The sequence below is a fragment of the Rana temporaria genome, chromosome 8 (assembly GCF_905171775.1).
Source record: "Rana temporaria chromosome 8, aRanTem1.1, whole genome shotgun sequence".
Classification (NCBI taxonomy): domain Eukaryota; kingdom Metazoa; phylum Chordata; class Amphibia; order Anura; family Ranidae; genus Rana; species Rana temporaria.
Window position 1 is genome coordinate 40,533,016 of NC_053496.1, and position 27,211 is coordinate 40,560,226.

General features: G+C 47.4%; 1 protein-coding gene across 1 annotated transcript in view; it reads right to left on the reverse strand.

The window, feature by feature from the left end:
* Positions 1–27,211, reverse strand: part of SMC3 (structural maintenance of chromosomes 3) — a 91,377-nt gene that overhangs the window by 22,693 nt on the left and 41,473 nt on the right. Inside the window, exons 17-25 of the mRNA XM_040361639.1 lie at positions 26,965–27,106; positions 21,994–22,144; positions 20,973–21,125; positions 17,988–18,139; positions 16,086–16,244; positions 15,869–15,976; positions 15,637–15,745; positions 12,338–12,585; positions 2,278–2,490 (exon numbers count right to left, since the gene is read on the reverse strand). Coding sequence (XP_040217573.1) covers positions 2,278–2,490; positions 12,338–12,585; positions 15,637–15,745; positions 15,869–15,976; positions 16,086–16,244; positions 17,988–18,139; positions 20,973–21,125; positions 21,994–22,144; positions 26,965–27,106 — 1,435 coding nt within the window. The remainder of the gene's footprint in view (positions 1–2,277; positions 2,491–12,337; positions 12,586–15,636; positions 15,746–15,868; positions 15,977–16,085; positions 16,245–17,987; positions 18,140–20,972; positions 21,126–21,993; positions 22,145–26,964; positions 27,107–27,211) is intronic.

Sequence of the window (27,211 nt, forward strand, 5' to 3'; positions counted from 1 at the left end):
AAAAGAGGGAAAAAAAAAAAAAACTCCAGAGCACATGGGCCCAGAGGAGCCATGTCTTCTCCTCACGCTAGGCAGAAACTGGGGCTGCATGATGCAGAGAGAGGGATGTACCCGGGGGACCCGCCCCCTGGGAGGTGCTATACTGAGAAGTGTTTTAACACTTGAAGTGCTGTTTTTTTCTGCCTAGTCATCTCCTGAAAGGAAGGTAGATAACCCCAAGGTCAATTGCTGCTGTGTCCGTCCATGAACGGAAGAGAAAAGTGTTTGTCCAGGCTTTAAATCCAAATTTACACTAAACTCCCCCCACCCTAGATTACATCCAAGTATTAAATCTTTTACCTTGTTCCTGTTGCTGCAAACTGTTTTTTATTTATACCCTTATAACCAGGTTTACAAAATTCTCGCAGAAGCAATTTCTGGAAACTCAACCACAGGGTTACATTTTCCAAAATGCCCTCTCACTACACATGTAAACAGTGTTTTGGGAGAAAAGGTATCCACACTGTGTTCCTTGAAAATAAATCAATGTATGCATGTGGAGTGGTACAGAGGGGCAAGGATAGGCGAAATGCTGTATCCCAGGAGGCAGGGCTGAATAGAATTTCAATGAGGGAAAGCAGTGTGTTAATCTAAACAGAAGTTTATTATAGGATTTATATATTTTATATATTTCTGCAAGTTTCAGCTAAGGTCAGAGTCTACACTGGTTGGCTTCTCCCAACTGCCACACGAAAATGAAAGGTGAAGCTTAAAACTGAACTAAACCCTTCTATCCTTTTCAAAGGAAGCCGCTATCTAAGCCTCAGATCAACAACTCCATGATGTGGTCATTTATGACACCAGCCATTTGATGGTTTACAGTTTGGTTGAAAGCACAAGCAAATGTGACAATCAGCATTTCCAGCACTCCAGAAAATGTGACTTTTTTGGAAATGTTAAATTGATGGGTTTTGTACCGCTTTTATGCAGCTGAAGACGGTCAGCTTTAAGGGCCTTTGCCGATTGGCTTCAATAGAAAAATTAAGGTATTTTTTAGAACCCGATAGTATGATAGAGGTGTGATAGAGGTATGATAGAAGTATGATAGAGGTAATTGCCGACTTGTATATTAAAATTATATTAAAGATTACTTCAACCTTACCCTTTTTCACACTGGTAAGTGGGTTCTCTTCTGTGCTTAAGATGAAACTTTACCCATAACAACTTAATAAAAAATAATGTTCTTTAGCAAGGAAAATACATTCAACATTAATTACCCTACCAAAATGAGTGTGTGCTGTAAAATTTGCCTCCAGTGTTGCTCCCGTTTCTTATTGCAGGAAGCCAGAACCCCTGAACAGCAGTAAATTTTTAGGCTGTCAGCAGATTGGCCTCTACAAATTTTCCACAGTGCCTAAAAATGGAGAGCAACTGAGCATGTGCAGAACAGGGTGAGACAATGTATTACTGCATTTTAAACAGTATATACACTTATTTTTAATGTTTTACATAGCTATACCTGCAAAAGGAGCCAGCCTGAAGTGATCTAGCAGGACTTAATGTTCTGGCTAAAGTTCTTTAAATGTAATTGGTTTTATTTGGGGAGCTGCAAAAAACCCTCACCATCCCTGGCCCATCTTAGCCATTTGCTTTCTGTGCTGTCAGTCATTCAGTCTCAACGTCATGTGGGGGCGTTACCATGGGCAGTCTACATGCAAATGCAGTTAAAGAGGAACTGCAGTCTGCTTACATAATTTGTAATAAAAACATCTTTGCAATTCTGAAGCTTCCAACCACTTTGCATATTAATTTTATACATACTGTGATTTTGTCAAATATGCTGAAACCTCCCTCCACTAATTCTGGCTGCAACCATTTTAACTGTGGGAAGCTGACTCACCTGGCAAACTCTCATGAGTGAGAGAGTGCTGTGCACGACATCATAAGCCTAGGCTTTTTTATCAGACAAGAATCAGGAAGTGGGTTGTAGAAGATATTTACTGGCAGAAAAAAAATGTTTTACTATCCAAAGTTAAAACAAGGGCAGAGGTTTCAATGGATGGAAAGATGAAAAAATTACTGAAGTTCCGCTTTAACCGAAGAACACCTATTCCTTGAGCCTACACAGCCACTACACTACACAGCTCCCACCCAGAGCCCACTTTTTGGGAAGATACAAGGCAGGGGTGCTGCAATGTTTGTGAAGGCACTAAAGCAGCCTGCCAGCTCTGCCCACCCCCACCAATGAAAAACCAATTTCTATGCTACCAATTTTCCCTTGTCTGCAAATCATCTCACCTGCTTAAAAGTAAGCTGGATGGCCTCGTACTTTCGAAGCTCTAGGACATTCATTAGCTCCATGATGGATTTGTGACCTCGGTCCAGCTCTTCCTGACGTTTAATGAGCTTCTCTTTCTGCTCAGAGAAGTTAACAAACTGGTCCAAAGCTTTCTTGTTGACGTGGCTGTACTTCTTTAGCTCTGTGTTGCATTGCTCCAGCTTGCGGAATAGCTGCAAGTGAAAACACGAAAAATTTACAAATTTAAAAACTATATGTAAATGCACAACATCCAAAACACATAGCAATACTTGCAATATTGTTTGTGCACTACAATCGCATTTAGTATTTTCCAATATAAACATTTTTTTTCATGTAGCATTATATGCGGTCCCATGACTGTACATCCTTCCTTATAGTCCTGTTTCTGCACAATGGAGGGGTGCCAGGTTACTAAAGGGGCAAGCAATTTCCATTCAGTAAAACTTGGTGTCATTCACAACTTTGTGTGTCATCTGGTACGGTAGAATCACCACAGCACACACCGTGTGAGGTTGTTTTATTTACACAAAGCTTTATTGACAAAGGACAGGAAGACAGCATGGAAGAGGAGCTATATGACAGCAATGTGCTTGGCTCCCTGCTTTGCGATGGTTGCCCTTTCATACAGAATGCTCAAATTCAGAGCAGAGTATGGTTTCCCTGAATAGAAAAACTATAGCAGGAGCAATAAGTGTGGCAACCCTGAAGATGAAGGGCAGGCTGGAATAAGATTTCCGGGGGGCGTGTCCTGGACCGACATGTGAGAGGACGTAGCTCTCACAGCTCCTGAGCTTGATCCGTGACCGATCCCTCCCTCAGCCAAGCTACCGACTTTTCGCCGCTATATGCTGCAGCCTGCTGATCCCGGGACCTCAGGGGAACCTCCGCCAGCCCTCTGCACCTGGGGAATGGTCCGAAAAGTGCTCTTTGAATCGGGTCCCAATTTTCAAGATGGCGCCGCCGCGCTCACAGTGAAGGGAACCCCACGAGGCGCTGATAAGATGAAGGACCAGGGTCCCAAAGCTCAGAGGCCGCCGAAAACACAGGGTAAGGAGGCCCCAAGGACATGGTATATTACACCCAGAAAATGAATGGGCTTTGCGGGAACCGATACTGCAGGGCAATCCAAGAAGGCGGCCATCTTAGCTGAACACAGTGAGAGTGAAGAGTCAGACCAGGCTGATTCTGGGGCCCAAAACACTGATGCTGCTGATACACCTGGAGCTGCCCAACCCACACCGGCAGATATCCTAAAGGCGGTTAACCTTGGCAATGCCTCAGTGAATAACGTGCGGGAAGAATTGTCGCTGCTGCGACAGGATTTACAAAAAATGAGAGAATGCACCACGGCCGTGGAAAGTAGGGTGAGCGAGCTGGAAGATCACTTGACCCCCATAGAAAGAGAGGCCAAGGCTGCTTATCAACTGGCGAGGGAGGCCACTGACCGAGCTGAGGATTTTGAGAACCACCTCAGGAGAAATAATATACGCATTGTGGGTCTCCCTGAGAAGGTGGAAGGCAGGGACCCCACGACCTATGTGGAGGGGTGGTTGCTGGACATATTTGGGAAAAACACATTCTCCCCGTTTGCTGTAGAGCGCGCCCACCGGGTGACGGCTCGCCCACCGCAACCTGGATGGCTTTTCCAGGCCGATGCTGGCAAAACTGCTGCATTACAGAGATAGGGAAACGGTGCTGCGCTAGGCAAGAGAAAGGGCCAACATACAGCACAACGGAGCCAGAGTGTCCTTTTATCCTGACTTCTCGGCTGAGACGCAGAGCAAAGTTTTTGAAAGTGAAACGTCGGCTCAGGCAGTTGCAGCTACCATACGCCATGCTATACCCGGCCAAGTTGCGGGTGATTGTGAATGGGCAGGCACAGTTTTTTGAGTCGGCCAAGGATGCAGCTAACTGGCTTGACCGGAACGAACAAGCCTTGAGACGGCGAGGACAAGATGGAGGGGAGGACGGATAGTGGCGCCCCGACCCATGGCGGGCCTTTGAACAGGCCGTGGACAAAGTGAGATCGTGTCTTGGTGAGGAGAATTTGTGATACTTCCATCTAGTTTATCCCTGGCTGAGGGACATTATACTGCTATTGTTCAAGACGAGAGCTTCAGAAATCTTAATGGCAAATCTACTAAACCTGACTTGTTTTGGCCCCCTGTGTTTCTATATGGGGACCTATGCCTGTTCTGCCCGGTTGGCAGGGTTCAGAGATGAAGAGTTGGTGAGGGCTGCGGTTTGCGCCATCTTTTTCCGTTTTTTGATGGGTGGTTCTTCAGTCTGGATTTTACAGCAGTCAGCGTGAACAGCGTGTGTGCATGCCTTCCGGCCATGCCCGGGGGCAAGGTATTCGCCAGAGTCTCGGGACTAATGGAGGTACACTTGTTTACTACTATTTTTTTTATTTTTGTGTCGTGGAATGCTAGAGGACTTCACTCCCCACTTAAGAGAACAATGATACGCATGTGCCTTAAAAAACCCAGGGATTTTTTGCTTCCAGGAAACGCATCTGACGGTGGACACTGTTAGCTGTTTGCGATACAATTGGGTGACTAAAGCGTACCACTCCACTCATACCTCTTACTCTAGGGGGGCGAGTGTTTTGGTGCATGGATCCCTGGATTATCAGGAACTGGACAATAGCATCGACCCTGAGGGGCAATATGCGTTTCTTTATTGCAGGTTGGGTGTTTTGACATGTATACTTGCATGTGTGTATGTGCCCCCCCCCCCCCCCCCCCCCCTTCACAGCGGCGGTGCTGAGGGCACTGATCGCCTACGTGGACGGTAGGCCTGAGGTGTCGTTGCTGGTGATTGGGGACTTTAACTGTTGCCTGGACCTTGCGCTGGATAGACATCCGGCCGTAGGAGCCTCTGCCCTCTCCAGGGGAACCCCTCTGGCGCGGTTGTTGCAGGAGGTGGGCTGGGTGGATGTCTGGCGACACCAGAACCAGGGAGTTAGACAATATTCGTGTTTTTCTAAGTCCCATGGCAGTTTGTTGATAATTGACCTGGGGGTGGGAAACGCACGCATGCTCCAGTATGTATCTAAAATGGAACACAGGCACCGTAGAGTATCTGACCACTCCCCATTAATAGTGCACTTGGTGGTCTCCCAGCCCACTGAGCTCCCTAGAGCACCTTGGAAATGTAATGCTTTTTGGCTGAAATTGTTTGAGTCGCCTGCAACCATAGAAGAGAGCGTGCGTGGGTTTTTCATTAACCAGGATCCACAGGGTTCTTGTATACAACAGTGGGAGGCTTTTAAAATGTTCTTGAGAGGGGTTTTAATAACAGAAATCACCAAGGTTAAAAAGGCCTTTGTCTGCTTTTGTGATGGAACTAGAGGAGAGGGTGGAGGTTCTGGAGGGGCAATATGTTTTGAATCCCTCTGACTTGGCCAGGGAGGAGTGGCAGGCCGCTCAATCTGCTTATGAGCGGGTGCTTTCCTCCAAGGCCGAAAAAATAGGATTTTTGTACTCACCGTAAAATCCATTTCTCAGAGTTCATGGACGGACACAGCAGCCTTTGACCTTAGGGTTATATCCGCTTCCTTCCCGGAGAGTTAGGCAGAAAAAAAGCACTTTAAGTGTTAACAGCACTTTCCTCAGTGCAGCTCCTCCCAGGGGGCATGAGTATAACCCACACCCTGCTCTAGCAGCTCCAGTTCGTAACAAGCAGTATAAACAAAAAGGAGGGGTGGGTGCTGTGTCCGTCCATGAACTCAGAGAAATGGATTTTACGGTGAGTACAAAAATCCTATTTTCTCTTCCGTTCATGGACGGACACAGCAGCCTTTGACCTTAGGGACATCCCCAAGCAGTGTCAAAAAATTTGAGGGGTGGGAAAAACAACACAGCAAACCAAGCTACACCCCAAACAAAACCAGTTACTCAACGGAGGAACTCCAACTTTAAACTGCCGCCTGTAACACCTTGCGGCCGAAGGAGGCATCAGAAGATGCACTCACATCCACCTTGTAAAACTTTTAAAAAGTGTGGACCGACGACCAAGTCGCTGCCTTACACACCTGTAATACAGAGGCTTGATACCAGAAAGCCCAAGAGGCACCGATCGCCCTGGTCGAATGCGCTGTAACCCGAAAGGGAGGCGCCCGCCCCTTTAGGGCATAGGCCTGAAGCACAACCTGTCGTATCCACCTAGAAATGGTGGCCGACGAGACTGCCAGACCTATTCTGGGACCAGCCACCGACACGAACAGTGAGTGCAACTTCCGGAACGGAGCCGTAGCAGAGAAGTACACTCGTAGGGCCCGAACCACATCCAGGGAATGTAAAGTGGCCTCCTTCTGGTTTTTCGGCTGAGGACATAAGGATGGAAGAACAATGTCCTCATTAATGTGGAAAGCCGAAACCACTTTCGGAAGAAAAGACAGCTGCGGCCGCAGCACCACCTTATCCTTATGGATGACCAAATAGGGAGCCTTGCAAGACAAGGCCGCCAGTTCAGATACTCGTCTGATCGAGGTAATTGCCACCAGAAAAAAACACCTTTTATGACAGAGTCAACAAAGGGATCTTTCAAGTGTCCCCAAAGGGAGCAACCTGAAGCTAAATTCAAGTCCCATGGGGGTAGTGGATGGTGCACCGGAGGAGCCACATGTCGGACCCCCTGTACAAACGTAAGCACCAAGGAGTGCGCCGCCAAGGGTCGCTGAAAGTAAACGGCCAGAGCCGAAATCTGACTCTTAACCGTACTCAAGGCGAGACCCTGATCCACTCCCCGCTGTAAAAAACAGCAGAATCCTAGACACCACATATGAATGAGGGTGCCACTTCATCTCCTCACACAGAGATGTAGGCCTTCCACGTACAATGGTAAATCCTACGTGAGGTAGACTTCCGTGCACGCAGCATGGTAGAGACCACCGAGCCTGACAAGCCTCGGTCCTTCAGTACCTGGCTCTCAACAGCTACGCCGTTAAAGCCAGCGACTGTAAAGCAGGGTGGAAGATCGGACCCTGCGACAGAAGATCTGTTCTCAGAGGTAGACGCCAGGGGGCGTCTGCCACCAGACGCACCAGCGGCGCGGCCAGTCTGGGGCGATCAGGATTGTTGGAATCCCTTCGGCTTCCACTCTGCGCAGCAGGCGAGGAAGAAGCTTCAGAGGAGGGAAGGCGTAAATCAGTTGATAGTGACCCCGAGGAGCCACAAACACGTCTGACGCATCCGCCCACGGGTCCTTCGACCTGGCCACGAAACGTGGCACCTTTCCGGTTGAGACGGGACGCTAGAAGGTCCACGTCTGGAGTGCCCCACTTCTGGCACAGACTCCGAAACACCTCCAGGTCTAGTGACCATTCTCCTGGGTCCAGTATTTGGCGACTTAGGTAGTTGGCTTGCCAATTCTGAACACCCGGAATGTACACGGCCGATAGAGCCGGAACGGACCTTTCAGCCCACCGAAGGATGTACTCTACTTCCAGCGCTGCAGCCGAGCTTCGTGTGCCTCCCTGATAATTGACGTACGCCACGGCCGTGGCGTTGTCATACTGGATCGTGACCGGTCGACCCTGCAGCTCCAGGGACCACCCGGCAAGGCACAGCTTGAGTGCTCGGAGCTCCAGAACATTGATCGGCAGGCGAGACTCCTCCTGAGTCCAGCGCCCCTGGGCGCCCCAAACACCCCCCCCCCCCCCAGCCGGAGAGGCTGGCATCTGTTGTGACCACTGTCCAGTGACATGGCAGAAATGACTGCCCGGCCCGAAGCACCGGAGACGTCTGCCACCACACCAGGGAAGACTTGACCAGTTGACTCAACTGAATCTGGGAATCCAGAGAAGACGGGAGCCTGTCCCAACGTGACAGAATCTCCTTCTGTAGTTCCCTGGTGTGGAGTTGGGCATAAGGAACTGCCTCGAAAGAGGCCACCATCAGACCCAGAACCCTCATGCAGAATCGAAGAGACGACCACTTCTGGGTCAACAACTGCTGCACCGCAGATTGCAGTCTGAAGTTTCTCCGTTAGGAGAAAAACTCTCGTCTCCGCGGAATCCAGGACTAGCCCTAGGTACTCCAGACGCAGAGACTGAACCAACACTGACTACTGGATATTCAGAAGCCAGCCGAACTGTTGGAGAGTCCGACACGCGATAGACACGTCCTCTACCAATTCTGAGCCTGAGGAAGCTCTCAGGAGAAGGTCGTCCAGATATCCCACGATAGCGATCCCTCGCTGTCTCAGCAGGGCCAGTATCGGGGCGAGCACCGTGGTGAAAACCTGTGGTGCCGAGGCCAGGCCGAACGGGAGGGCCACAAATTGAAAGTGGTCCTCCCCGACCGTAAAGCGCAGAATCTCTGGTGTGCATACGGGAACATGCAGGTATGCGTCCATGATATCCGAGGATGCCATGAAGTCCCCCTGATGGAGCGCTGCTATTACCGAGCGAATCGACTCCATCCTGAATTTTTGCACTTTGACAAAGCAATTGAGGGCCTTGAGGTCCAGGATCGGACGGACCCCTCCTTATTGGGGACTACAAACAGATGTGAGTAAAACACCTGAAACCGTTCCATCGAGAAAACTTGCACAATCACTCCCCTGACCAGAAAATCCTGGACAGCCCCTGACAGAGCCTGCTGGCAAACCGGAGGTTGGAAGGAAAAAATCTGTTTGGTGGACAAGAGAGAAACTCTATCTTGTACCCCGAGGAAACTACTTCGCAAACCCAACGGTTGGAGAGGAGAGACCTCCACCGAGCCGCGAAGTCGGCCCCCCACCCGAGACCCGGGTTCAGACCTTCATGCGGAAGCAGGTTTGTCCACAGGCTTGCGGAACCAGGGGCACTTCTGCCCTGCAGCGGGCGCCTTAGCACCTTGCAAACTTTTTCCTGCTGCACTGGGCGCACGGAAAAAACGCTTTGGGGTAGTAAAAGAGGGCCCTTGCCTATGGCGAGGCTCCTTGCCCTTTCCATACTGTGGGAGCAGTGTGCCCTTACCACCTGTGGCATCCTTAATGATGTCATCCAGGGATGCCCCAAAAAGCCGCTCACCCTTAAAGGGCAAATCCACCAAGGCCTTCTTGGAGGATCGGTCCGCAGACCAGCATTTCAGCCACACAAGGCGGCGTAGTACCACCATAGGCGGAGGCTCTGGAAAGCAAGGGAAGCGTATCCAGGGCCGACTCACAGACAAATTTTAGACCCTGAACCAATTGATCAGCCAGGTCCTTGCAGGTCTCGGAAGCATCCTGCTCCTCCAGCTTCTGCAGCAACAACTTTGCCCGCTCAGTCAGTGTCTACGACACCAGAGACCCGGCCACGACCGGTCTCACAGCCGAACCCACAACTGTGAACATAGAGCGGGCCACAGACTCCTCTCCCCTATCAGTGGGGTCCGTAAAAGCAGGAGCCCCCACCACAGGCAATGTGGTGGCCTTACTCAGTCTGGACACAGGCGGGTCCGCTGACGGAGGAGAGACCCACGTTTTTTAAAAAGTCCTCCTCAAAGGGATAATGGACCGCAACGTTTTTGGGAACAGCAAAAACGTTTAGTGGCGTGTCCCATTCCTTACATAGCAAATGCTCCAAATAAGGAACACAGGGAAATACTTTTTTGCAGTGCTGGGCGGCTTGCGGTACCCAAAAGGGACCGGCACAACTGGTGCTCCCACCAAATCCTCAAGTTCATAAGTATCACGCACCGCAGAAATAAGAGCTCTAAAAAATTCGCTATAATTTACTGACCCTGAGGCAGAGTCATCCTCACAGTCCGTGTGGGCTAAGCCTGCATTGTCAGAGACATCCCCAGAAGCAGGCTCAGGGAGGGGGCGCTTTGTACCCCCCTACTGGGCACCAGCTGCTTCAAACCTGGCGAAAAACGCCTCAAATACAGCCGACATTGCCTCAACAGATGCGACAGGAGCAGGTGGATTAAAGTAAAACTCAGGCATTGCTGGGGCAGAAACACCAGTTCAGGTTCCATATTGCCCCACCGCTGTGTACTGCAGGACAGAACAACCCACCGGTCACCTCCTGGCTGCAAAAATAGAAGCAGAGGCCTCCCAGGGACTCACCACCCCACCCAGCTGCAGAGAGAGCTGAAAACCTGAGGTGTGCTCTGATGTGCTGGCTGTGCTGTGTCTGTCACCTCAGGGAGGAATCACAGCGTTTCACAGCGCTAAAACTGTCACAAGAGGCCAAGAGATTTCCAAGATGGCGTGGCGCAGTTTAAAATCCCCAGTGATACACCAAACACCTCATACAACACAGCAGCACCCCCCAGAGTAACAACACAGTCCCCCAACAACACACGGGCCCCGGCGGTAATAAAGAAAACCCAGGAGGCCCCCCTTCATAGCCGCTACCCAGGCAGGGGAAGGAGGGAGGGGAAGGGGAGAGAGGAAAGCAGGGCAGACCCTCAGTCGACCTCCCCAGGGAAAAACACCAGCCATACCACCTTGCCAGGGCAAGGGGCCACTACTTACCCTACCTGCGACTACCAGCTGGAGGCATCCCGGACAGAACCAACGTCCACTAACGGCATGGCTGTCAGCCAGACACACTGTGACAAGGCCATAGAGACCGGTCATATGTGTGTCCTGGAACATGTAGTTTCCCGGTCGCCCCTGGAGCAATGGGGCCTGTCGTGGACGACCCAGAGCTGAGCTGAGGGCCGGCACACGCTCGATGCCCGAACATGGGGGGACTACAAGAGTCAAGACCCAGCCTGTCACCCAGTCGGCTGTTGATAGAAGAATCACAGGATTCAAAAATGCAGGAACAAAATAATAAAAAGCGAGAAAATCGCAAGAAAAAAATCTCCAAAGTACAGGACTCCAGAGTGCCTGTCCTCTCCTGTCGTTATGCAGAAAAAAACTGGAGCTGCTAGAGAAGGGTGTGGGTTATACCGGGGAACCACGCCCCCTGGGAGGAGCTGCACTGAGGAAAGTGTTGTTAACACTTAAAGTGCTTTGTTTCTGCCTAACTCTCCTGGAAGGAAGCGGATATAACCCTAAGGTCAAAGGCTGCTGTGTCCGTCCATGAACGGAAGAGAAACTTGTATAGCGCAACACATGCGAACTGAATCGCCTCAGGGAGCTTGGTATCCGTTTCCTACTATATTTTGCCTTCAGAATAGATGGGTTTTGAGTTTTTTTCTGAGGCCTGGCGATTCACTTCCATTCGGATGCTGGTTGGTAAAGCGTTCCAGAGTTTAGGCCCTTGGACTGCAAATCTTCATTCTCCTTTGGACTTATAGCGGGCCTTGATGAGCTTCTACTTGGGCCGCCTAGGTGACACTTCCTCCCTGCAATCTTCTGGGACACAACACAGGTCCCAGGAGATTGGCTGGCCAATGGCAGAGTGCACCCGGCCGTGAAGCCGTAAGCGGTCACGGCTGGGTGCACACAATAGATTTGACGGTGGAGAGGAGGGGGAAAGGAGCGGTGCTCTGTGCGGGCGCATCGCTGGACAGTCAACAGGCAAGTGTCGGTTTAATAAAAGTCAGCAGCTACACTTTTTGTAGCCAATGACTTTTAATAAACTAAAAATAGGGTGGAACTCCACTTTAAAAAGTGCACCAAATCGGTGCACTACAGGGTACAGGAATACACACACACTGCTGCTGGGAGGTCAGGAGGGATATGAATCCACAACAGGCAAAACCTGCAGTTCAACACACTGAACCTGCCCTTCAGCACATGAAAAACCCACCCTGCAGTAGCGAGGCAGAATCTGACAAGTACGTTTGCTTCTGCTGTTTGCATATCGTCAGATAATGCCTCGGACTACCTGTGCATGCGCTGTGTTGACGTCACACCAGCTGATAGACATTATCTAGCGTGCCGTTTGGTACTGTGCATGCGCAGACCCATCGGAGGCATTTTTTGACGGGAGACAGTATTCGACAGGACCCTGGCGCCTACACCAAAAGCAGATTGGTGAATCGGCTAGGGTTGCCGACATTGCGGGATACCTGGACAGAGAAGTGTCTTTATAATAAAAGTCAGCGGCTACAGTATTTTTTTTTATACCAGGCTAGAACGCCGCTTTAAGTATGAATTCACATTTACCTGTTTTAATGTTAACGTCTGGTATTTTTCAAAAGCCTCCTGCGGAAGGGAGCCCAATTCTCTGATCTTTTTCATGCATTCCTCTTTCTTTTTTAAGAGCATTCCCTGTCTGTTGGTCATCTTCTCAAGCTCCTTTGTGTCGTGATTAATGGCATCCAGATTTTCTTTTTCCATATGCTTCCATCGATCCATGCTCTTCACAAGATCTTTTACTTCTACTTCAGTTTTATCAATATTTACATCCAGACCTGACAATGAAATCAATGAGGTAATGATCAAAAAACAGCAGGAGAGCCAGTGGAAGCACAGATTCACAGACTGAAGCAGAAGCAGGGAGATCCTTGCACTGTCAATTCTCAGGTACAACTCTCCAACAAGAAGAACAGTGAGCAGCACAGTAGTGACATCACCATATCTCACTTCAAATCTGGCAAGACTGGCAAGTCAGAGGCTGCAGTGCCTTAAATAATCTCAGACTGCAGATATACAGTGATGAAGTTACAGAACAAAGTGCCTAAATGTTTAAGGGTACAGATTAGGTACAATTACTATTTCTTTTTATTTTTTCATCAAACCGACTTATTAATTGATCAAGTGTTTGTGAATGTAAAACATTTTCTGCTATAGTTCCCTTCAATATAGCACAGTAAGCTCCCCAGTGGATGTCCTTTATAAAAACATGCAGTATAATGGCTTACTTTAAAACGCACTTCGGCGCTCAGCTGACTACCCGCTGGTCTCCTCCCAATGTGATAGCTGCGGGAGGGGTTTCTGGGAAACCCACGCTGACGTCAGCCGAGACGAGGAGACCGGCGGGCAGTCACGTGTGCCGAACTGCGCTCTGAAGTAAGCTATTATACTGCATATGTTTATAAAAGGACATCCACTAGGGAGCTTATTGTTCTATATTAGAGGCACCTAGAAAAGAAAAATCGCTGTTTCTAGTGCAGCAGGGGAGGATCGGCGAGCTGATGGGCAAGGAGGGGAGAGGAGGGAGATGCATGCTTTTAAGAAACCGGGTCATTTTTTTTTGGGGGGGGGGGGGGGGTTAACAAATGAGAACAGATACAGATAACATGCCAGTGACAGTCACCCACAGTCTACACATAGATTACAAGAGTAGAATGATTCACTTGTATAATCACAAACTTACAGTATATGTGTGTGTGTAATATATTATATCACACAAACACAAACACTGGAACCTTGGATTACGAGCATAATCCCTTCCAGGAGAATGCTTGTAATCCAAAAATACTCGCACATCAAAGGGAGTTTTCCCATAGAAGTCAATGGAAACTAAAATAATTCATGCCACATTGACTTCTATGGCATGCAATACCGCATGTGGTCAAAGGTGGGGGGCGCCAGAGAGACTCAAATGCTCGTAGATCGCTCGGCTGCCCTCGGAAACTGAGTTTTTCTGAACGGCTCCGACGCCCCCGCACCTCTTGCCAAATGCGTTACTGCACACCGCAGTGACTTGAATCTTGCTCGTTTTGTGAGACACTTGAAAACAGTCAGGATTAAAAAAAAAAAAAAAAAATTATATATATAATAGAGCTTGTATTGCGAAGCGCTCGTTAACCACGTAACTCGCAATCCGAGGTTCCACTGTGTGTATGTGTAATTATTTGGCATACAAGATACAGGGTCTATAATTTTAATGGTAGGTTTATTTTAAACAAAGAAAGACAGGATAAAAACAAACAAAAAAAAATCCAGAAAAGCACATTTCAAAAAAGTTCAATATTAATATTGTTATGCATGTGTAAAATAAATATTGAGTGTGCATGTGTTATGTGGGGAAGTGACCCCAACAGAAAAGAGTGTGTGTGAATAGATGGTATACATGGTGTTGGTTCAAGGTGCGAGACAGAATACGTCTGAGTGACAATGTACACCATCTATTCACTCACATACTCTTTTCTGTTGGGGTCACTTCCCCACAAACACATGCACACTCAATATTTTTCACACATACATAACAACGTTTACACATATATATCTGTACGTGTACTAAACAAATCTCATAAAATACAAGGTATTTTTCCCACACGATATATGCACATTCAACACCTTTCACACACTTACAATAACACTTTAAAATACACATATACATACATACATACATACATACATGCATAGTAAAACAATTTTATGAAATACAGCTATATAAATATAAAAATACTACATATAAAAAAAAAAAAAAATCTTATAACCAATTTGGCATTCTGTTATTCTGCCAAGGTTGTTTAAAATTTGATCATATTTTATTCATTTATTGGTACGATTTGGGAAACACGCTAGAGGGAGTGTGTGTCTGTCTCTCTCTCCCCAGCCCCCCCCCCCCAAGGTGTCTAAAGTGGGACTTCTTGCAAGCCCCTTTGTGCTGGACTTCTTTCTGTGGAGAGGGGACGGACCAGGAGCCTTCTGGACCACTTAATTGCTTTTAAACTTCTGCTTGTGCGATCTTCTTTCTAAATTCCACCTTCTAGTGGTAAACATACTATTGTCGTGTACATAGATGTTTGTGCACTGTGAAACGTTTTGAATCCAGAGTTTTTTTTAAATATATTTCTTCAGATCCAATAAGCCCCCCGAGGAAGACCAAGACTGTACGGGTCGAAATACGTTGGTTATCAATGTGGCTTACATTCTGTAATGTAATGTTCTGCTCCACTATGTGAATATCACCATTTTGTGGAATATGTATTGTATCATACAACCAGAGCTCATATTTTATTTGGAACATGACATTGAATTACATTTTGTTAAAATAAGAGAAGTTTTATAATCAGTTACCGTCTTTTGATCCATTTAACATTGCTGCTTAAAAAAACATCCGGTTTTATAACGGTGTAATTTAGGGCATCTCCAGAGAAGGTGGAGGAGGTCACCCCTGTCCCGTTTACATCCATAACACAAAAGGTGAGCAAGTATGCCCATTTTATGCAGTTTAGCAGGTGTGAGAGGGGATCTCGGTACCATATATAACTGGGATAGTTTTTGTGACGAGTTTAAGGAGCTAGTTACCACCGCCTGCAACTCATGACACCCCACTGATCACCAGGCAGGGATCCCATTTCGCTCTAGCCGGCATAGCTATCAAAATTGTATCTCAGTAAATTAGTGTAGCAGTGACAAATAAGACCTTCAGCATGTTCTACAATTACCATTTCTAGTTGTTTCCTGATGGACAAATAGTCTTCCCTTTTTAAGTTCAGGTCCACTTTGGGAACTACTATGCAGATGAAAAATGCAATGGCAATTTATAGGAATATGAAATTCATTGTTACCTTCTGATCGTGCCACTGTTTCCTTGATACGTTTGTTGATGTTCTCCAGCTCAGATGTGGTTGCAGTAAGTACTGTCCCCCCCTCTGTCTCTCTTAGCTCATTCAGTTCCTATACCGTATAAAACAGAGATCAAACATGTAAAACTAAAATAAGGAGACACTCAGTCCCATCCATGTTTCAAGAAGCTGGTTCTAAAAAAACAAGCTGGCTGAAACCCATAGTTGTGTTCACCTGCTCTACTTGGTCCAGCCTCTTCCGCAAGTTCTCATTCAGGTACGTCTCTACTCTAGTGATTGTGCCCTCCAGCTTGATTCTTTCATTCAGGAGTTGTCGATTGTCCTAAGAAATAAAACATGTTAATGAACTCTGTTGAACTTCTGTTAATAAAAGCGGTCCAATGCAGAACCTGCACAGCTTGCCATAATGCCATATTTGAAAGGTTATATACCTGCTGTAACTGTCGGATTTCATCGTTCAGGGCATCTACCCTTCTTTGGTCTTCCAGACTTAGCTGTGATAACAGGTCTGTTCCCAGCTCTGCTTTAAGGGAATCCCGAGTTGACTCCATGGCATGTAAACTGGCCTCCAAGCTCTGCAAGCTGCGTTGCTGTAAAACAAGATTGTAGAGGAACATTAACAATGATATAAACCAGGAGCTTTCCACCTATGGATCTCAGCTGCCTTTAATGTGGCTTACAAACTAAAAAGGTTAGGGAACTCTGGTACTTCACATTTTCAAGTGATGGTGAACTAGCTTAAAACTGTTTTTTTTTGCGTTGGCTTTTAAATCCACCCTATAGGAGTTCCTTTAAATCCTAGACCCAGCTGTCAGAGCTTCTATCCTCCACTGAAGGTCGGAAATATAACCCCAGACCCTTGCATTCAACTAAATACAGTAAAATCTTGGATTGCGAGTATCATTTTTTCCAGAAACTTGCTTGTAATCAAAAGCACTTGTATAGCAAAGCACATTTCCCCATAAGAAATAACAGAAACTCAAATGATTTGTTCCATGACCTTTTATTCATAGGTCCTTCAGTTTATAGTCCATATAAAAAGATTATAGCGATGTGACCAGGTTGTGTAACCATAAAATGTCCATCCACAAATTGCCGCCTCCACAAGGGGATTAGAAGCAAAATCCAGCAGGAGCTACAGAGAATAAAAGAGAAGTGTAGCAATAGGTTGCTAAATGTTATACCTTCATTAAATGTAACCATATTGCTACACTCAGAGTAGCTCCTCTTCTATACTCAGTTGTGACATGACGCTACTTGTATATCAAGACATTGCTTGTATATCAAGTCAAAATGTATTTAAAAATGTTGCTTGTCTTGCAAAATGCTCTTAAACCAATGTTTTACTGTATATAAAAAAAAACATGAATATGCAGGATTTTATTGCAGAAAAGACATGCACTGTCTCTTCTATAATAAAAGAACCTTAATTGTGTATCTGCAATCCTCTGCAGAATGTACACTGAGCATGTGTGAAAGTGTTGTCATCCAATGCCAGGTAATCAAAAAGGCTGAAGACCAGCACTCGAAAGCACCAGGGGAGAGGATGATGGTGCAGTGGTTTCAAACCATTGGGTAGATATTTGTGCCTTTAGTTCTGCTTTAAAAGGAACACTAAAAGGTTTGTTTTTTATTAGATCAATTGATTTCTGTAAGCTAGAGCATTTAAATATCACTCACCTTGTTTTTCCTTTTGACCTCCAAAATACAGTAATCCAGGTTTGAAAATGCCATTCCCTGTCTCTCCTCTTCTTGCTTTCCACCAGCATCTGAGGCGTTTTGCATGGTGGAAAGCAGAATGTGCTCACCCCCTCCCCTATGACTACAGCCCTGCGTGAAGATGCTCTCTTATCCCTCACAGGCATGGAGGCTAAGCCTAATGGGAACTGTAGTTCCCATTAGGCAGTAATGTAGCAAGAATGAATGCGCACCGCAAACCAGGAAGTCAGTGAGAATAACGATTCAGGAGTGACAGAGGTGAATAAAACAGCTCGATTTCAACAGGTATCAGTTATAATGCAAAACATTACTTTTTACTTTTTCAGCTACTGTCAGACTTTAATTTAAGAGGAAAATATTTTTGTCTTTACAACCCCTTGAATCTTTACACAACATAGAAGCATGTACAGTAGACAGCTTGATAAAAAATAAAAATAAAAAAAATAAAAAGGATTGAAACAAACTCAGGTTCCTACAGGCAACACAGTGCATCTGCTAACATTTTAGGCTAGCCCAGACTGACTTTAACAAACAAAAACATCAGAATTATTATTAACAAAAAATGTAGCTTTTATATAAAAAAAAAAAAAAAAAAAAAAAAAACTGAAGCTCACCTTTGGCATGAAAGTCTTTTCAGACTGCAGACGCTTCTCCTTCAGCATCTTCATTTCTGATAATATACTGTCTCGTGAGGCTTTAAACTTCCTCTGCTGTGTCTCAATCTGTTGCATCTGGTTCATCAACTGGTCAATTTCATTATTAATCCCTGCACAACACTAAGGAACATACACACCACAGTAGAACATGTTTAACCCTCTCACGCCGACCGCCTCCTGTCCCCTTAAGAGTTCTAAAAGCCGTGAAGCAGGCATCAGGGTCATGTGACTGCCGATTGGCTGTCACATGAACAGAAAGCTACATATTAAAACAAGCATGCATTGGGAGCTTACAGATCTCCATGCGTGCTCTCAGCACGGTAACGTGGTTTATATGCGGCACCCCAGTGTAAAAGTGGTTAAGTAACTTTTACTTCTTCATACCATCCCCTCTGTGTTCTAATCCTGTGTGCCCCCCCCATGCAAGTCATTAAAGCGGAGCTCCACCCTCAAATCAAACTATACATCAGTAGGTTTAAAATAATGTCATTAACCGAGTAAAAAAAAAAAAAAAAAAAAAAAAAAAAAATGTTTTACATGCCTTAAATGCTGTGTTGCTAGGCAGCATTCCTAATCTGCCTTCTTCCTGCACCGCGGTCCTTCTCCTATCCTACCTAAGCCGCACAGACTCCTGAGTGTCATCATTTCCCAGGAATCATTTTAGCTAGGGGCTCTTTGCATGGCGAGTGAGCAGGGGAGGATGCCAGCATCTCACCTCTGCCTGCCGTCTGCGTGTTGGATTAAGGCTCTGGGGGAGGTACAGTGTCCATGTCCTCTCTGGGGAGGGTAGCAGTCGCGTCTGCATTAGATCGGTCATTCATTGTAGCGTGACCTGCTTGAGCAGCAGCATGTTAGCCTCTGTTCATGGAGCCAGCACAAAACTATAGTACTCCTTGAGGAAGCGCGGTGCGGGCAGTTTAAACAGGTCCCTGGTCATGCCCGAGTGTTCCCCTGTCTGTTCTCCCGCGATTACACTCTATTGCGGGTCAGACAGTCGCTGTGGGTTGCGTTGGATCAGAGCAGTGGAGCTCAGGACTTGATTATCAGCGTTGCCAAACAGATTTCCCAGCATGCACCTCAGCAAGAAAAACAGAAAGGAAAACTAACTGGGCTTCAAGTGCCCTCACATAACATGGATGCGGCCAGATACTGAGGAGAAGATAAGGCAAGTGCGCACATAGATTGCTTTAAGGACTGGGGAGACATTGCTATGTTTTATTGACTATTGACTGTGACAAGTACGATCTAGCAAAAAAAAAAAAAAAAAAAAAAATTTATGACCGGAGCACCACTTTAATAAAAATAAAAAATAAAAAAGTCTGCTGTACCTCATTTCAGAGCTCTTCTCAGCAATCACATGATTGTCTAGCTTTCTTCTCTCCCCGTCTGATAGATGCATGGGGCAGGGCTGAGATTCCCCCACTTACATCACTCAAGAGAGGAGAGAAAGCCAGCCGATCATGTGATCGCTGAGAAGAGCTGTGAAATGAAGTAGAACAGCCTTTATTTATTTTTTTTAAATCACTCAAACAGGGACACACAGGATTAGAACACAGAGGATGATATGAAGAGCAGCAGGAGTTGAGGGGGCAGGCACTGTCACAAGCTGGATAAAAAAAGAATGGATAGCTGCACACAGAGGTAGTGATGAAAATCTTATTGTAAACTCCGTAACATGAACACCACCACAGGACAGGAAAACATGTACAGGCAGACACTTCACACAGCAACGCTGCACTTATTCATGAATAAGCACAGTGTCGTTGTGTGAAACGCATCTATTATTTGTGCCCGTTTGCCTGTTCTGTAGTACATTTCATGTTACGGATTTTACAATAAAGAGATTCATTACTACTTTGTGTGCAGCAATCCATTCTTTTTTATCCAAATTGCACGGCCGGCGAACCAAGGCTAGCACCCCTGGGAGAGGTACATTCTTCAGCATAGCCGGTTTCATAACTCAAGTGGAGCAGCATTTTCCCATTACTGTCACAAGCTGACAGGCAGAGAGGGGAGGGGAGAGAGCACAGAGGAGACAGATTGCAGGCTGTGGATGGCGGAGGCACGTACGGATGACTCTGGGGTCAGAGTTCAGCAGCCCTGATATATCGGAGTCAGCATACATGGGGGAGGGTATAGCCAGGCAGGATCAGCCAGGTATTACAGGGGGACAAATGACACAGAACAAGCATGGTGCTGTATAAAATGCTTTAAAGAAACAGGATCATTTTGGGGGGGGGTTAACAAACCCTTCTAACTGAGGCAAGGGCACAACATGCCATTGCTTCAGTGCGCATGTGCCGATGACTTCAGTAAATGCAGACACAGGGGGATATCCCCTAAACCATGCAGGTTTAGGAGATATCCTGGGTAGCTACAGGTAAGCCTTAATATAGGCTTACCTGTAGCATAAAGCGTGTTGTAAGGGTTTACAACCACTTTAAAAGTTACCATCTTCCTTGATACCTCTCCAGAGTTCTTACGCCACTCTTTTCTCACTTGAAGCCACCACCAAACTACCCGGCCACTTCATCCCATATATAATGCAATACTGCTTACGTCTAGGAATTGGCTGCTAGCCATATACACTGCATTATGGGAGCTGGGGGATGCATTTCCTTACTCTGAAGAAGTTTATTTTTTTTCTTGCGCCAGAGGAATGAGCAGCAGGTATCGGCTAAAGAGGGGCATCTTTACAAAGACATGGTAACTTTCCCTAGAGTGGATAAAAGTATTAGTTCATCTTAAACTCTACATTAGACAAGTAGAGGTCTTCCAGCTAAGTACATCTGTGTTCGATGTGATCTTGAGAAACACAAAAGAAAGATTTGGTTACATCTAAAAAGGAGATGTAAGCACTGTATGTAGGGTGCCTCTTATGAAATGGTATTGTGTAAAGCTTTACTTTTTTTTTAAATTTACAATACCACAGTTAAAGGATACTTTCAATGTTTCTGCGTAGGTTCTCATTTAGCTTTGCCTCCAGTGCATGCAGTTCATCCTCTACTTTCCGCACATCTTTCTGCAGCTCCAGACGAGACTTCCTGGTGTCATAGTAACCACCAGTCAGTGCACCCCGATGGCTGACCTGGTCACCTATAAACAAGAAAACAATTTCAATAAGCGGTCTCTTTTGTTGAGTTCTATGAAGGACTAATCACCTCAGGGGAATATGACTCGTCTATAAAAGGTTCTCTAGGAATCTAATGGCTGTGCATCCTTATGTCGCCTTTGTTCTCCAGCCTCTCCCGACTGCTTGTCGGAATGGAAGGGGGAGGGGGGGGGGGGTAGAGCAGAAGATCTGTGTAAGCTCTAAGACCCGGGTCTTACACAGGGCTGAGGACTATCTCCCGACCCCATGCGAAAAAAAATAAAAATAAATAATAATAGATGCCCGAGCAGCCAGTGCAAGAGCGAGGCACTCACATGCCCCCATTTACTCAGAAGCACCAGGTACTTGTTTCTCCTGGAGTTTGGCCTAAAGCTGAGTGTCCGTGGGGGAGAGGGAGGTAGGTGTCCTGGTGATGAGCTGCTGCTAAAGTGAACCTTTTGCTTATGGACAAAAGCACAGGGTCATATTAACACCTGCGAGAGATACAGAGCTGAAAGGATCACTGAGGTTTGCTAACACAGCAACAGCAACCCAATTAAAAAATCAATCCTAATACATGGATTACGAAGAGTGATGTGATATACTGTCTCTGATGAGGCTTTTTGTGCTCCCAGCAACAGCTGTTCTATAAAAGAAAACAGAAATACGATCGTCTAATCCTATCGAGCAGCGTCCAGAATTCATATTTACGTAGGCCGGCATCCAAGAACACATTAGGTCTATAAAGTTACAGTTTAACATGCTAAACTGCTTCACTCAAAGTCAATGGGGTAATACACAAATAATGCCTGACAAAGAAGTAAAATGCATGGGAAATGCCAGGAACACAAAATGTACTACAATGAACCTTACCCTCAAGGGTGATACAATCCATTGTGAATGCCCTGGCCAGCTGTGTGGACACCTCCATACTGCGACAAATAAGTGTCCTCCCAAACACATGCTTAAAAGCTTTATCGAATCGGTTAATGTACCGTAGCTTACTGATCATAGGAATGGCATCCTGTCAAGAAAGACATACAAATTAAAATACTGAATATTTTACCTCTAGAACACAATTCCAAATAGACTCAATTCTGCTGCAGCATCCAAGTCAGGGGTGCCCAACCTTTTTAAGAGCGAGGGCCACTTAAGCAACTTGGTAACCAGTTGCGGGCCACAATGAGCAGAGCGGGTGGATGACAGGTCATGGCTATTCTATAGGCCCTCCAATCCTATCTGCCCAGATGGAAGGGGACAAATTCCCTTTTGTTCTTTGTGGAGCGGATTGGAGATAGGCGGGCGTAAGCGGGAAAAAAAAAAGGATTTTTGTACTCACCGTAAAATCCATTTCTCTGAGTTCATGGACGGACACAGCAGCAATTGACCTTAGGGTATTATCCTCCCTTTTAGGACACTGACTAGGCAGAAAAACAGCATGTTAAGTGTCAAGCACTCCACACAGCATAGTACCTCCCAGGGGGCGGTTCCCCCAGGTACATCCCCCATTCTCTGTTCTGCAGCCTCAGTTCGTAAACAAACAGTACAAACAATGGAGGGGTGGGTGCTGTGTCCATCCATGAACTCAGAGAAATGGATTTTACGGTGAGTACAAAAATCCTATTTTCTCTTCCGTTCATGGACGGACACAGCAGCAATTGACCTTAGGGACGTCCCCAAGCAGTGTCCATAAAAATCGAGGGGTGGGAAAACACAGCAAACCAACTTCACCCCAAACAAACCAGAGTTCCTCAACGGAGGAACGTCAACCTTAAACAGCCATCTGCAAAACCTTGCGGCCAAAGGAGGCATCTGAAGGATGCACTCACATCCACCTTGTAAAACTTTGAGAAGGTGTGGACTGATGACCAGGTCGCTGCCTTACACACTTGTAAAACAGACGCTTGATTGCGGAAAGCCCAAGAGGCACCAACCGCCCTGGTCGAATGCGCCGTAACCAGGAAGGGGGGCGCCCGCCCCTTTAGGGCATAGGCCTGAAGCATGACCTGCCTGATCCACAGAGAAATGGTGGCAGACGAGACCGCCAGACCCTTCTTAGGACCAGTCACCGACACGAACAGTGAATCCGACCTCCGAAACGGAGCCGTAGCAGACAGGTACACCCGTAGGGCTCGAACCACGTCCAAGGAATGCAACGCGGCCTCCTTTGGGTTTGCCGGCCGAGGACACAAGGATGGAAGAACAATGTCCTCAATAATGTGAAAGGCCGAAACAACCTTAGGAAGGAATGACGACTGCGGGCGCAGCACCACCTTATCCCTGTGGATGACCAAGTACGGGGCCTTGCAAGACAAGGCCGCCAATTCAGAAACCCGTCTGACCGATGTAATTGTCACCAGAAAAATCACCTTCTGGGAAAGAGTCAATAAAGGGATTTCCCTAATGTCCTCAAACGGAGACTGTTGAAGCACCGAGAGGAACAAATTCAAGTCCCATGGAGGCAGTGGAGGACGCACAGCAGGGGCCACATGTCGAACCCCCTGCACAAACATACGCACCAGAGAGTGCGCCGCCAAGGGTCGTTGAAAGAAAACAGCCAAGGCCGAAATCTGTCCCTTAAATCGTACTTCAGGCAAGAGCCTGATCCACTCCACGCTGCAAGAACAGCAGAATCCGGGACATCACGTATGCACGGGGTGCCAATTCATCTCCTCACACAGAGATGTAAGCCTTCCACGTACGATGGTAAAACTTCCGTGAAGTAGACTTCCGCGCCCGCAGCATGGTAGAGATCACCGAGTCCGACAGGCCTCGATTCCTCAGCACCTGGCTTTCAATAGCCACGCTATTAAAGCCAACGAATGTAAAGCAGGATGAAAGATAGGACCCTGCGACAGAAGATCCTCTCGCAGAGGCAGGCGCCAAGGAACGTTTGCCACCAGACGCACCAGATCCGTGTACCAGGGACGGTGAGGCCAATCCGGAGCGATAAGGATTGTTGGTATCCCCTCGGCTTCCACTTGGCACAGCAGACGAGGAAGAAGCTTCAGAGGAGGAAGGGCGTAGATTAGGCAATAGTGACCCCACGGCGCCACCAACGCGTCTGATGCGTCCGCCCACGGGTCTCTTGACCTGGCCACGAACTGTGACACCTTCCGATTGAGACGGGACGCCAGAAGATCCACGTCTGGAGTGCCCCATTTCAGACACAGACTCTGAAAAACATCCGGGTGTAGTGACCATTCTCCGTGGTCTAGCGTTTGGCAACTTAAGTAGTCGGCCTGCCAGTTCTGTCCCCCCGGAATGTACACGGCTGAAAGAGCCGGAACGTTCTTTTCGGCCCACCAGAGGATGTGAGCGACTTCCGCCGCTGCAGCCGAGCTCTGTGTGCCCCCTTGATGATTGACATACGCCACAGCCGTGGCGTTGTCCGACTGGATCCTGACCGGGCGGCCCTGCAGTCTCAGAGACCACTTGGAGAGGCACAGCCTGATCGCCCGGAGTTCCAGGACATTGATTGGCAGACGGGACTCTTCCCAGGTCCAGCGCCCCTGGGCTGACTGAACACCCCAGACACCCCCCCAGCCGGAGAGACTGTCATCCGTCGTGACCACCATCCAATGGTACGGCCGCAATGATTTCCCGGCCCGAAAATGTCAGCCACCACACTAGGGAGGACCTGACCAGGTGACTCACCCGGACTTGGTAATCCAGAGACAAGGGGAGCTTGTCCCAACGCGACAGAAAAATAACACCAATCACACTAATCACACCAGCAAACGCCCGGGACCCCCAGGCAGCCCCCCGCGCGCACACGGCAGCAAAAAAACAAACACAGTACCCCTGATAGCAGACAGTCCCCAGGCCAAGACGGAGCCCCCCAGATGGAAAACCGACCACCCGGAACGTGGGGAAAGGAGGGAGAGGAAGGGAGAGAGGAAAGCAGGGCGGACCCCCAAATCGACCTCCCCAGGAATGCACCAGCCGCGCCACCCTGCCAAAGCGAGGGGACTGCCACTTACCCATCCTTCGACCACTGGCTGGAGGCATCCCGGACAGAACCAATGTCTGCGCAGTTACAGCATGGTTGTCGGCCCGGCACACTGTGACACGGACATGTGTGTGCCCTGGAGTGTATAGCTCACCGGCCACCCCTGGAGAAACGGGGCATGTCGTGGACGGCCTAGCGCGTAGCTAAAAGCTGGCACACGCTCGATGGCCGAACTTGGGGGGACTACAAGGATCGAGGATCAAGCCTGTCACCCAGTCGGCAGTTGATTGTAGATCTCAGGATCCAAAAATGCAGGAAAACGAAAAGAAAAAGCAAGAAATTTGCAAAAACACAAATCTTCAGAGCACATGGGCCCAGAGGAGCCATGTCATCTCCTTGCTAGGCAGAAAAAAAACTGAGGCTGCAGAACAGAGAGGTACTATGCTGTGTGGAGTGTTTAACACTTAACATGCTGTTTTTCTGCCTAGTCAGTGTCCTAAAAGGGAGGATAATACCCTAAAGTCAATTGCTGCTGTGTCCGTCCATGAACAGAAGAGAAAAGTCTGTTTACATTTGCCGCTCTATAGAGGTGAATTGAGGATCCGATTGGGTCGTGCCAATCGTGCGAAAAGGGCCCAAGACTGCATTCACACTGATGTGCTGCAGCATACTGCACCCGTGTCTATCCTGCGGGTTAACTGAACTTTGCCATGGGACTCCACCTGTGGCAAAAGCTAGCGCTGGACAGGAAGCATTGGCTCATGGGGCTTTGCTCTGTAGCCGGTTTCTTCCACTACCACCAGCTCCACTTACAACACTAATGCTGTGGTATGGTGGGTCGGCAACCAGCAATCTGGGCTTGCCAACCCCCCATCCCAGAGCAGGAGGTCGCGGGCCACATCAGAGGGCTCCGCGGGCCACATGTGGCCCCCGGGATACTGGTTGGCCACCCCTGATCTAAGTGAACGTAAGGTCTTTTGGATTCTGTGGGGAAGGGTCTGAAACAGTTTTTTGGTGCTGTGTGGGGACTTTATTAGGAGATTTCCTCTAATATCCTGCCCTAGTGATGTCGTCACTGCAGGCCTTGGGCATCAATAATAACCTGAGACGTACTCACCTACCTACTCTAAATTACATGGGCAAGGTTCTGTATTATCAAGGTAGAGGCAGGCAAGGATCAACAGCACTATTATAAAAAAAATAAAAAAGAAGAGGCAAGGTTCAACAGCATCAGGGAATAGGCAGGCAAGGTTAAACAGCATCAGGAAAGAGGCAGGCAAGGTTAAACAGCATCAGGGAAGAGGCAGGCAAGGTTCAACAGCGAACAAATCTGACCCCAAGTGACACTTTTTGGGGACCAGTGACATTATTACAGTGATTAGTGCAAATAAAATGCACTGATCAATGTATAAATGACACTGGCAAAGAAGGGGTTAACACTAGGGGCAACCAAGGGGTTAACTGCATTCCCTGGGTGTGTTTTAACTGTGTGTGGGCTGGGCTTACTGGGACAACACAGATTGCTGTTCCTGATCACTAGGAACAGCAGATCTCCATGTTGTCCCCTGTCAGAATGGGAATCCGCTTTGTTTACTTAGGCAGATCCTTGTTCTGCCTCTCTGCACCACAATCACGGGTGGCCGCCGTATCTATTGCATGAAGCAATGTACAGGTATGTTGTTTTGCACAATAGAGCCAACCTGCTGCAGTATATGTACTGTGGCTGGTCGGCAACTGGTTAATCTAGTTGAATTCACACAAATCTAAATTCCCTTTAATCCTGCATTGTCTCTCACTATGCAGCACCCAAACAGTGAAACTCATGATGCATAAAAACCAGGAAAAAATAAAGGACCATGGTCTTTTTCTTAGTCAGGCCAACAATTACTCACATTGGTCTCTGGGTAGGCAGTATCTCTAACATCTAACTTGTTGAGTGGCAGAAAGGTAACCTCTCCAGGAAGATTCATCTTGTTAAACTCCGTTAAGATCTTGGTGCTGACCTCATCTGAATCGACAATATGATAGAACAACCTGAGGGAGAGAACAGTTAAAACATTCTGGTGTTCATGACCTTTGTGTAGTTCATGCTATAAGTAGTTTTCATCAATTTTGAAGTGATTAGTAACTGCGGGTGGG